The following is a 13,394-nucleotide window of genomic DNA, read 5'->3' as shown; positions in this document are numbered from 1 at the left end:
TTGCCCCTCTGCGAATATGGAAAAATGGAAATGAATCCCATTTCTTTGGAAAAGGCTTCTCATCCGCCGTCCCTGACCTTAAGTAACAGGCGGCGTGTCAGCGTTGGTTTGGACGTTGGGGCGAGCAGATAAATATTTGAAGCGAAGGTGGCGAGATGAGGAGGTTCCCGCCTTGTTTATGGGTTTGCCCTGCCGCGTATAGTCTGAGTGAGTGGAGCGATGCGCGTGTGTTACTGTACCGGCTCATCCAGCTGCAGACGGGTCCCTGGCTGACAACACGGCGACGCTCCCGCCCGGCCGTATAAATGTCATTCTGCTCGCCCCAGCACAGACGCTGGCGGGGAGGGGCGGCTACGGCTCACTTCTTTGAACCCAGTTCTTTGTAGGCGTGTATTAAATTACACTGAACAGTCACAAGCAGCCATTTAATGTGATGTGGAGGCTTTCGCCAAGGGATTAAAAACGGCAGTCGGCAAAACACCAAAAGCAAGCCTCGATTTTTATTTAGGTTATTTATTTATTTATTATTTACAGAGAGAGAGCGGGCAGCGTCTGTGTGTTTCTCCTTTGATCTTTCTCATTCACATTTGTCTCATGCTCCTCAGCTAGTACTCTGACTAATGTTAGAGAACCCTGAAATTACAGTGGCTACACATTAGGCGTCAGTACACGCGTCTCATTTTAACAGACGTCTGCTCTCACATTTCCACTTCACTTGCAATCAAGGCCAACATAAAACCACGACCTAAAAGCAGTTAATCACTCTGCGGGACTGTCAGGATCCTCACAGATTAGCTCAAAATTTAGCACCTCGCCCTCACGCTTGAGCCGGCTAGACATACTGTGATTGGCCTCGTTCATCTCGGGGCTTACAATTACAGAAATATGATTCGTGATAAAGGGTTAGGGGTGGAATGATGCATTTAATGCATTCTAAATTTGCATTCTTATCCATATATGAGAGAGTAGTTTACCCTTCAGTATTTGTGTGTGTGTGTGTGAGAGAGAGAGACATTAAGCGTTGATAATCTTGGCAGCGCCCGCTCGCTTGCTCCTCCCTGCCTCCTCCCGTGCGGCTGGCTCTCCTCATCTGTCCTCGTTAATATTCTGCTGTTGTTCTGCGCTTGTGTTTTATTCGGAGCCCATTTTCCATCTGTGGCGGATGTTTTGTGTTCGCAGCTGTGTTTGATAGTGCAGGGCAGCCGAGGCCCTGGCGCTCATGCGCCCCTGATTTACGCTGCTTAGCGTATAATGAACCCGCTAGCCGCCTCCGCCCGTCAGCCAGCGGGCACAAACGCCGTCCGCACTACCCTCGCCAGGTACATACCAACCCTGAGGGACACAGGGACGCAGGTGGCCACCCCCGGGCGTCTCAACTGTCCCCTCCTCCTCGGATGTGTCGCTCTTTATGCCTCAACGCTCCTTTAGTCCCCGAGAAGGAGAGAGGAAACAGAAACACGGAGATTCACTGACAGTACCTTTATATATCACCTTATGTTCTCACTGCCTCAGAGCATAGGCTAATGTTCTGTAACCCCCCCCCCCGTCCCCCGCGACACACACATACACACACACCACCCCATGCAGTCGCTAAGAAAAACTGAATAACAATGTTGTCTCATTTTTAGCAAACAGTGAATTTAGCCTTCACTATGCCAGTAAACTGTGCGTTATACATACAGTGTATGTGTATTAGCAGAGGAAATGCAGTGTCAAAGAAGAGTAATTTCGCATATTAGGGGCATACCTTTCCTGAAAAATGTTTCGATATAATTATAATATAAATATATAGTACAATACGGAAATGCGGAGAAGGCACCACAACCAAATTGTCATTTTAGAGGAAACCATTTATAATTGGGAAAAAAAGTATTGTTTGACTGAGACTCGGAGTTTAGTCGCAATTAACGCAAGGTGAATTCGGTGGGATTACTATTCCTGTCGCGTGCGATAACCTAGAGAGTGTGATGGATTGCGCGCCGTGCAGCGGTGGAGACGCTAGAAAGAGCAGTGTCTTACAGCGGCACCCACTGATAACTTCATGCAGACAAATAAAGACTGTCACTTCCATTGATCCCCCCCCCCTCCTCCCCGCGCCTTCTTTCTTTTTTCATTCTTGTTTTTTTTTTTTTCTTTTTAAAATGCTTTCTCTTTTCCCATTACTGTCAAACGGAAAGCTGCCGTGACGTTGCCATCCAAACAACCGTCTAATTGTATGAATCGTTTAGGCGCGTCTCACCAGTAAAAAACGTGCCTGCGAAAATTGACATTGTCTCGTAACGGGAGAGCAGTGCGACTCTGGGCATGACAGTACATAACGAGAAATGCAATTTATTCCGCGGCACGGTGCCGCTCGGACAGCCAGATAATGAAAGACGTAGGTCATTGACGATGACTTAAACCGTCAGCGCTGTAGTGAAACGCATTAAATATCGAGAGCATGCCTTGCAGCGCTTTACATCTCTACAGGGAGAAAATGATATGTGGTCTGCCGGTAGTCAGACTGAGGAAAGCAATTAGTATGGTAAGGAAAAGTAGCACCCTAGCATGGCATAATATTGCCGATTATTACTCATTACATGCACGCTGTTGGCTCTATGGATACACCGTTGTACATGCATGTAGATACCGTGCTGAATCTTGACCGGTGAAAAGAAAAACTTAATAGGAGTGATCTGGAGATGTATTTGTCTAAAAAAAGACATGTCGAGCTGTGTTGACCGTGCTTCATGTAAGCTTGGGGTATGTCTGTTTTAGAAACTGCTTTAGAAACAGAGTTTGTACTACTTAAGTTATGCTGTGGCAAAACCTTTCTCTTTCTCTTACTCTCTCTGTCAAACAGGTGACCATCCATTTGAGTGTGAGTTTTGTGGAAGCTGCTTTAGGGATGAGAGTACGCTGAAGGGTCACAAACGTATCCACACAGGAGAGAAACCCTACGAATGTAACGGCTGCGGCAAGAAATTCAGCCTTAAACACCAGCTGGAGACCCATTACCGCGTGCACACAGGTATTCAGCTCATCACAGATACACCCACACAGACAGCCAGAAAAACACATACATAAATATACACAAACACACACCTGTCAAAGTAAAACACGCATAAATACACGTGGACACACATACACGTCAGAGTAACACACACACACACACACACACACACACACACACAGCCATGTGTGACCTTTAGCATCAGTTGTGAGGTCTCAGATTTGGGCAGTCTGTTAGGGCCAGGATATGTCTGAGTTTCTCTGAGAGTTTTACCTCCCCATAAAAACTCCCTCAGTGGCCAGGTCCACCTCTGTTGCTGTCACCAACCTACTGGACTACAAGGCCAGGCCAGGCTGCTCTGTTCATCCCTTCCACTCCCTCCACCACTAAAATCACATTTAAGCCTTGCTATTGAGAGGATCTGTCCAGTGATTGGCCTTTTCTGTGTGTGACAAGGCTCCTGGCAGCCAACAGTAGTTCCCTAGAGAGAACAACAGCAATAACACACTCCCAGTCAAAAGGGCCATAACACACACAAAAAAAAGAGCGAGAGAGCGAGATTTGCTTGACAAGGCATCGACATTGGCAAACGGGGCTGTTGTCAATAGGAGATCAATACCCTTGGCTCCATTTGCAATTCATTATTGCCTGCTTATCAGGGGCAGTCCTGTTTACAGTGCAGTTAGAGTACAGCGTGTGTGGCTGCAGTCTCCGCTTTAATGACCGTCTCATTAAAGCCCTTTGCTCACAGAGACAGAAACAGACGTGACATAAGGCTAGACACTGTTAAGTCAAGGTTGAGCTGGTCCACAAATCAAACAGGATAATAACAACAAAAACCCTCATAAAACATGCAGTAAGCAGGCCATACCAAACAGGAGAGTCAACACTACCCAAGGTGCCTGAGACCCAACAGTAAGTCTGATCCCCATGTGATCATTTTCACCAGAGATATTTTTTAAAGGCTATGTTAAACTGACTACCAGTCTCCCCTATGTTCCCCTCGCCTTTTAAAAAACCCTTTTCATCTGTTTCATCCCTTGCTATTTCACACTATCTCAGTGTTAGACAGAAGAACCTGCTCTAAATTCACCTGAAACACATGTCCAGTGCACATGTCTCTCCACCTTAACAAACATTTAGACCATTGGCTGTTTTGCCCCAGAATAGTCGCTCCGGGTAAACGCTTCCAGACTAAACCTGCCATGTCTGAGTGGAGCAGCAGACAATCTTACCCTGGTCTGCTCTGACCCGTCTTGTCTCTGTTTTTGTGTCTAGGTGAGAAACCGTTTGAATGCAAGCTGTGTCACCAGCGCTCCAGAGACTACTCAGCAATGATCAAGCACCTGCGGACCCACAACGGCGCTTCGCCCTACCAGTGCACCATCTGCCTGGAATACTGCCCCAGCCTGTCCGCCATGCAGAAACACATGAAGGGCCACAAGCCCGAGGATATCCCCCCAGACTGGAGGATAGAGAAGACCTACTTGTACCTCTGCTATGTCTGAGCCCCTGCACTCAGCAAGAGAGGGACAGCAGGAGTAGAGGATGAGGAAGGAAGGGAGAAAGAAGAAAAGAGCTGGAGGGAGAAGGGGCCAGGAGGGTGCTTTGAGGAAAGCACAGAAAACAGTTGGTCAGAAGTCAGGAAAGATGTAGAAGGCTAAGAATGCACATTTTATGGAAGGGGCTGGGCATGGCAAACTTAAGAGAAACAGGATGTCGAAAGATGTGGACAAAAACCTATCCCCCCTCCTTTCGGTGTTGTATCGTTCAGTATTGTGTCTTTCTCAATCATGCTCAATCTAATGTTTGTTGTAATAGTGACGGTAAGTGAGTGTCTCGTAGGGGAATGCTGCGTGTGTGTGTATACACTCAGACCACGTTCAAGCCTCAGGCTCTTTACAGATAGACACAAACAGATCTGAAAGGATTATCAACCTTTGTGATAATCCAGCTTTTTCCTTGGTTGAAACAATGCCCTTTCCACGTGTACGTTGGTTCAGTGCTGCTTTAAAGATATAATGTTAAAACCTGGTGCTGGGTCATGGTTTTGGTATGATCCCTGGTCTAGGCATGGGAGCACAGCGTAATCAGACTTCCCAGTTTGTGTGTGCTTGTCAGGGAAACACGTACCGCGGGGCAGCCATGCCACAAACACATCAGGTCTACATGAACAGAGCTGTGTGTTGTCTGTCTGAGGCTTTGAACAAGCTGTTGGTGTATGTGGCAGTCTGACTCTCGGGGTAGGACCAGCCCTGTAGACCTCCCTTACGACAGATATTCACGAAGGGCTTGCATACGGTGAAACCAGCAAAAGTGACGCAAATAATCCACAGTCTTGGTAATTATTGTAAACATAATACTCACAGATTTTGCATAAGCTTCTGCATCATAGGCTTTCTCTAAATACACATACGAAAACAGATTTTGTTTGACACGTCTGATCATTATACTGTCTGAAGTGCATACAGTTTTCACAAATCTGTTCCACTTTAATCAGTAATCCATCTTTCTAAATACACACTGTTTGTCTCAGTTTAACACAAACTGGAATTCTTTTTGTCATAACTCATATGTATGCTATTGCAAACACATACACACACACACACACACACACACACCTGTCAACTGTCTATGCTGTGGTTGTTGGTGACCAAAATAAATACAGCTGCTTTGTCAGTGACTTTGTGACTGGAGTGTTGTGAGGACACTGGACTTGGTGACTGCATATGCATTGTGAGGACGCAGGACTTGTCCCCACATACCTGATCAATTACTAGGAATGAGACTAACATATTGGAAAAGATGCAGAGCCTGTCCAGCCCAGGGGGCTACAGTCAAGACATACACAAGTTCTCTATATTGCTTTCTTCTTCTGCTTCGTCTGTGTTTCCTGTTAGATGTTCTCTTTTTTTTTTTTTTTTTTACAAATCTCAGCACACGTTACTTGAATTACCTCGTTTTTTGTGACCTCATGTGCTTGTGTGTTTTTTATTACTTTCCTGGTTATATGAGTTTGTATATATGTGATTGCATGTGCGTGTCTGTCAGCTACATTGCGCAGGGGAAATGTAAAAAAAAAAAAAAAAAAAAAAATGGAGATGTGTGTTCAGATATTAAGTGCCACAGTGAAGAGAGATATCTGTTTTTTGTTGTTGCATTAGCATTACCAAACATGGTATTTCTTTTTTTAATTAACCTTGCTTGTTGAAGAGCTTGAGGGTTTTGTCATTTTTTTGTAAGCTACCTCTAAATGTTTTGTTGTTGTTGTTGTTGTTGTTTTTCGTGTGTTTGTGAGTAATTTTTGCAAAAGCACATGTTTTTATGTTGGTATTTTGCATTATTGCAATGTCATCTCATGCTTTCAAGTGCTGTCTGTTCATGTTTTGTGAGCAACATTTATTATAAAGGGTAAGATTTGTTAGAGGTGATTGGAAAACAGAGAAAAATAATCAAGTGTTAATTTTCTCATACATTTCCCCCTAACCTTTCCCTTAAAAGCGGACAGGACGTTTTGAAGCCTTACATTTTTGGGGTCGGAGATATTTTGGGTGGCCTGTACAGAGTAGAGCAGAAGTGTAGAACTTTAAAGTTTGAAAGACAAAAAGAAACTTGAAAATATGTGAATAGAATTGTAGTTTTGTAATGTGAAGGGTTCACCAGGTATGAACCACTAAGAACTGGTCATATGCAGCAGTGTGTTGTGCGTTGGACAATGTGGACTGCAAGTGGTAATCAAAGAAGATTGGAAAGAGTAAAAAAAAAAAAAAGATAATATGTCAGCTCACACGTTTCTCCATATGGGTGTAGTCCTTAGAAAGAGCCAGAAAAGGCCATTTGTTATATGAAATTGTGATATTTTTGTACTGGATGTCAGTCCCTTTCCATATGTCGAGGTTTTCAGCAGGGCAAATACTCGTAATTCCTGTTTTTCTGTTTTTTTTTTTTTTCTACTTTTTTATTCTCTGATTTGAATAACTGCCCTGCTCCTCGTCAGTGATGAGTGTAATCATGATGTTGGTGTTGTTTTTTTTGGATGTCAATACCTTGTAGGTGATGGACTAAATAGGCCACAAGCTCTATGGTAAAAACAAGCAAACAAACAAAAAAATTTAACAAAAGTCAGTGCAAATGCCAATGAACAATTGCAGCATACACAATATTTCAAACAATCATGTTGCCAACATTTTTTTTACTTGAAGTGGCTATAAAAGAAGGGATGGGAGACACATGCACAGATAAAGGGTGATGTGATTGCTGTCTCACCATTGCGTTCTGTCAAACACTGTGAGTAGAGGCTCTTTGGCCCCTTTTCAGATTCAAATGATAGAGAAGCAGTGCATTCTGAAGAGCAGAAATATATATTTTTATTTCCTCTAATATTCAACTGATTGGGTAAAAAAACATTGTGGCATAACATAGGCAACATAAATATATAGTCCCGAACTCTTCTCTATTTTTGATTGAAATAGATATGTTTGAGTGTGTGTGCATGGAGTGTGTGTGACAACGTTCATTTGAGCATGTAAGTTAGAGAGAGACAGAGTGTGTGAGTGTCAAATGCACTAATCTGATAAGTAATGTGCTATGCCACTTTTTCTTGATATGGTCATAAGAAAAAAAAAGAAAGAAAAAAAATATTGGCATTGATATAGTTCTTCCCTCAATGTTACTCTGATGTTTCTGTAATATCTTTGTGCCTAAAATGAAATTGTTCAACAAACTGTCCATCTGTATCTGCTTAGTTTTTGTATTTCCAGATGAAAATTATTGATGTCTCCAGTGCTCCAGGGATGTCACGACTGTCAGATAACACTCCAGTATGACTGACCCGGGCAGTTTTTATATGGGATTTATAGAGATACAAGAAGCGGAGGACAGAAATGTTTTGTGGTTATTTGGACTGAGTTTTTTTTTTTTTTTTTTTTTTGCTTCCTGACAGTCTTTCTTATACAGTGTGCGAGGCAGAAAATTTCATACTTTTGACCTTTTTCGGATCTGTTTCCATCTGAAAGACTTGACATTCCTTGCTGTGCCAGAGATCTGTGCTTATCTCAGTGCATGGCTCATGTAGAAAGACACTGTGTCAAGAAATTCACTTAGTTTGGCACTTATGTTTTTTTCCCCAAATTGTAATTTTCACCAATCAGCAGCAGGTTTTGCTGATCTGAACTAGATGTCTTCTCAGTGTTATTTTTGGAGGACGGTCAGTCCCGTTTACTGCCCGCAGATTTGAGCAGTAGAGTGTGTTTGTGGTCATGGCAACCCTGGAGCTGGCTCGCTGTGTTCCAGTCAGTGTGATGTTCTAGAATTCTAGAAGGAGTAGCCATTTCATGCCCCGCTGCCGTGCATGTGCCATTGAGGTCTAGACTAAAAACTGTTTGGGTAACAAAAGCACCAAGACATTGTCTTTTTTATATTAGCACTGAGGACCAATCTCCTTATTGGACCAAGCATAACCAAGCAGTTTTTTTTATTTTTTTATTTTAATGTGATAAAGCATCTCTCTCTCTCTCTCTCTCTCTCTCTCTCTCTCTCTCTCTCACACACACACACACACACACACTCTCTCTCTCGCTCTATCTTTTTTGGCTTGTCTTTTTTTTCTTCCTTGTTACATCACAAGTGCCAGTCCAGTTGTTCTGTATTAAGAAAATAGTGTTTGTATTATTATTTGAATTGTTGTAGTTACGTCTACCTCAGCACCTAATCTTAGCCTAATCTTAGAAGGTGCCCAATTATTATTTCTCTTTTTTGTTGTTGTTTTTCTCAAGTTGTACGCATTTTAATTTGCATTAGAGCTTCGCAAAGGTCCTTCGTCTTTTCCGCCAATTTGCTAATGCTATTTTTGTAGCACTACTTTCTGGCCATTGTGCTGCAGATTTTAGCATCAGTCTCCTGATGTCGTGTTTCTTTCAGTGTAGGTTCAGACGCATCTCTTTGTAACATTTCAGTGTTCTCTGATGGAGTGTGAAAAAAAATAAAGACATTAAAGTGATTTAATGCTGCAGGTTTTCTTCTCAATGTTGTCACTAAGTACATTTTGTGCCTTCAATAGTGAAAGATAATATTTTTTACATCCTACTAACAGTAGATTGTTTTGTAGTGTTCTTTTTTTGTATTTTTATTTATGAGTCTCATAAAAAAATAACAATGTTCAGTTGTATACCTTAATTTTGCAGTCAGAAAAAAATAAAAAATGGACTTGAGTCTCTCTGGGTTTTTTCATGTCTTTTACTCAACTGCAGTATCTCTCAGCAATAGTAGATTTAGTCAGGTTTCTAAATACAGTTAAAATGTCATTAATTTGTCAGAGATTAATTCAGTTTAGTTACTTTGTACCATGTAACTAGAGTAACTGTGTGAGTATGTGTGAGTGAAGTGGTAAAAATGTAGTTTAGTTATTTGGGGACCTCTGAGTTACTAGTTTTTTTCTGTTTTCCATTACAGACAGCCTGGATTCATAACATCAGGGACAGAACTGTAAAAGGGAAATCTAAGGACCATGACATCTGGGCACAGAGAGAAGGGCCAAGCACTGCTGTGATTCTTTTTTTCTCTGTGAGACCACCCTCTCACAGTTTACATTTCCACCCTTAGATTTTGGAGCTTAAATACGTTTACATTCACATCCAGAATAGGACGCACCGCACAACCCATGATGGCTGTCCTGACATCACGCCTCAGTCAGTCACTCTCCATATGTCTGCTCAAGCACATCCTAACATCATCTGCATATACTGAAGCTATAAATGGGTCAAGCTTTGACTGTTGTAGTATGTGGACATACTTGGTTTAGATGTATTTGTGTGGCAATGTAGTCACTGGATGTTGACAAAGTTACTCAGTATGATAATTACCTAATGTATGATTTTAAAAACCTTGACATTAGACTGTTTGTGCATAGAGTAGCAATTATGAAGCCTCTGAATTTAATATGCTTCTCTGTCTTATATTGATGTACAAGAGGTAAATGCCAAACAATATTGGAAAATCGATTTTTCTCTTCTAACAACAGTTGATGGTGAGCCCTGACACTGAGCAAATACCGTTGGTTAGTACAGAAGAGCTCCCTCCTAAGGAGCCAGTACTGTCTTATTTTAGCTTTATTTGCATCCAGACACCACACTGCCACCTGCAGGACAAACGTGCACTACTCAGAAAAATCATACAAATATATATTTCAGACCTGTAATGTAGTGTTTAACTGCACATATTTAACTGCATTTGTGTGCCCTATGTGTAATGTCACAGCAGTAGCTCAGCCAACGCTGGAGACACATTCAGTGTCCCAGAGTACTGGACCATCACTCATGGTTCTATTTGCCATTCAGAGGAGAACCAGTACAAACAAAGACTCAAGGCTGTTTTTTTCCTCCCTCCTCTTGGGAAGGAACGAGTGTGGCATACCAACCTCATCCCATTAGATGCAGCCGGAATGCCGCTGTGACTGCTCACCACAAACAGCACAGATCATGTGAGCAGCATGGTCTGTCATGTACACACTACAGACCTGAAGAGCGTCCCCCCTACAGATCTGTGTTAGTGCGTCTCACTTGAACGCTGTCTCATTCCTACCAACAAAAAGGGAGCAAAGCTATCTGCTTAAAATTAAAAGTAGACATTTTAGAATGAATTATTATAAATATTGTTGCTACTTTTTCTCAAATTTAAGTGTGTGTGTAACATTTCCTTTAAAGATGTATGCTGATTTCAGGATATCATTTCAGGTATCATTTCATGATAATTAGTCTGGTAAAGATATCAAAGATTTTGCTGAATATTACATGCGAAATATGAAACTGAGCACACACACTGTAAAAAAAAAAGGCAACTTTTTTTTTTTTTTTAATTACACTTGTTTTTTTTATGATCACCAGTAGTGTGTGGTGTGTCATGCTTCACACTAAAAATGTAAATCTAGAACTATGAAATGGTAAAAAAAAATAATGCAAAAATAGCTTTAATGATTACCATTCAATTAAAATGTAAAACTGTAGAGTGGTGTCATTACTCAACGAAGCCATAAGACAAATTCTGTCATTTGGGACACATTTGTGAAGCTGCCTTTGGTATTACAGATTGCCAGGCCTTTTGGTTCAAGTTGATGGATTGATGCTACAGAATATATGGTAAGAGCTAAACAGCCTGTTTAGTGTGAACACTGATGTCTCCTGTGGGGAGTTTATGATCTAATTTGCATTACGCGTAGAAAATACGAGCTGTGTAAGCTGATTCTCACCCTGATATTTGTAAACCATAATTAAGCTACTAATAAAATAATAATAAATAATAATAACAATAGAAAATAATAAAACTAATAAAATATGAGCTGTGTAAGCTGATTCTCACCCTGATATTTGTATACCATAATTAAGCTACTAATAAAATAATAATAAATAATAATAACAATAGAAAATAATAAAATTAATAAAATGTGAGCTGTGTAAGCTGATTCTCACCCTGATGTTTGTAAACCATAATTAAGCTGCTCCCCTCAAATCTCTCCATTCTTCTCTCTTTGTTCACTTGCTTGGTCCCTCTTTTCCACAGCTATACATATCCCATACTTATGTGGATAGTGAGAACAAATACTCGATCATGATTTGGATACTCTTAAGTTTTTTGGGGTTTACTTTTGGGACACTTTTTTGAGCCAGGCTGCAGTGAGGGGTGCGGGGGAGGGAATGAATGGTAATGCAACCTCTGAATAGCCATTAACAGGCTGCCCAGAGGGGTACTCTGGCTCTTTGGATGCTCTTTGACCCAGATATGATCTAATGAGTGAAAGGAAGTGTTTTGGGGGGGCGGGGGGTGGTGGTTCTCTCCAAATCCCTTGGGATCTTTTCCCAAGCTAATGCCTAGTGTGTGTAAGTGGACCAGCAGACTCCAAATCTGCTTGTCTATGCAGGACACAAAGTGTATTAACTTCATAGTATATTAGGTCATGAGCTACGTTATCACTCTGTTACCCATGCTTATGAAAGGTGTCACTTTTTAACATTGTTTGTGAGTGTATATGAATGTAATGAATTCATTGGGTCTCACAGGATCTATCCATCAGAATGAACCCCAGAAGCACTAATACATCACTTCATGTTGAAGCAGTTATGATGCATTCTCCAAAAGGTTCATTCAGATTTAACCCCCAATAAACACGTGTCATACTGACAATAACTTGGCTTAGCACGCCCTCTACAGGACATTTCCCCTCTACACACCTAGTAGGTATCACCTACTCATACCACAAACACATCAACACCTCTGTCGGGCAGTGTAGTTTATTATTTCCTCAACTCAGTGAAGCAAGAAATCTATCAGACATGGCTTGTGGCACTAACTATGCCTGTATTCCAAACTATTTCTGATATTGCCTCAGAAATGTATTGATTGATTTACATACTGTTATATAATTGTTGGGCAATGAAGCTGTGTGACACAGTGAGTATACACACTGTGTCATCAGACCAGCAGTGAGTAAGCTTGCTGAACTCTAGTGGAATTGATGACCCCATTTATTACCTAAAAGATTTTAGAATGATTGTGTCAGTGGTATTTAGGCCGTGGTAAGAATTCTCATTATTTGTAAATTTGGCATCAGTCCACAGGATAAAAGTAATATTGTCCACTATCTTTGACAGATGAAAGCAGGGACTCATGTAAACACTCATACTACACCCCCGCAAAACAGCCACACCCATACTACACCCTAACAATACAGCCACACCCATGCTACACCCAACAATACTGCTACACCCATACTATACCCCCACAAAACTGCTACACCCATACTAGACCCCCACAATACAGCCACACCCATGCTACACCCTCACAAAACAGCTACACCCATACTACACCCCCCAATGCTGCTACACCCACACTACACCCCCACAAAACAGCCACACCCATACTACCCCCCCAATACTGCTACACCCATACTACATCCCCACAAAACAGCTACGCCCATACTACACCCTAACAATACAGCCAAAACCAGAACTACACTCCCAGAGTACTGCTACACCCATACTACACTCCCACAATACAGCCACACCCATACTACACCCCCAGAGTACTGCTACACTCCACACTACAGCCACACCCATACTACCCCCCCCCCCCCCCCCCACACACACACACACAGTACAGTTACACCCATATCACACCCATACAATTTGCATCATTCTATTACACACACTAATTGATAATACTTGTTTAATGTTGTTTCCACACTGAAGGCTGAAAAGGTCATGAGAGTGCATAAGAGCTCAAACAAAATACATTTACACCAAATTTATTCCATCACACTAACTGTATTCAGTGAGACTGATTTCATACCAAAATAATTTTAAATGGGGATGTCTGGTTCTTGAGAGGAATTACTTTTTTCTCTACGCTTCTC

At 41.7% G+C, this 13,394-nt stretch overlaps 1 protein-coding gene across 1 annotated transcript in view; it reads left to right on the top strand.

Annotated features, from left to right (window-relative positions):
• Nucleotides 1-4,657, top strand: part of zbtb16a (zinc finger and BTB domain containing 16a) — an 82,892-nt gene extending 78,235 nt beyond the window's left edge. Inside the window, exons 6-7 of the mRNA XM_030782590.1 lie at nucleotides 2,843-3,010; nucleotides 4,271-4,657. Coding sequence (XP_030638450.1) covers nucleotides 2,843-3,010; nucleotides 4,271-4,500 — 398 coding nt within the window. The 3' untranslated portion in view covers nucleotides 4,501-4,657. The remainder of the gene's footprint in view (nucleotides 1-2,842; nucleotides 3,011-4,270) is intronic.
• Nucleotides 4,658-13,394: the final 8,737 nt, after the last annotated feature.

Source organism: Chanos chanos, chromosome 8, assembly GCF_902362185.1.
Source record: "Chanos chanos chromosome 8, fChaCha1.1, whole genome shotgun sequence".
In the NCBI taxonomy this organism is placed as follows: domain Eukaryota; kingdom Metazoa; phylum Chordata; class Actinopteri; order Gonorynchiformes; family Chanidae; genus Chanos; species Chanos chanos.
The sequence above is the reverse complement of the archived record's forward strand: the minus strand, read 5'-3'. Positions and strand labels throughout refer to the sequence as shown.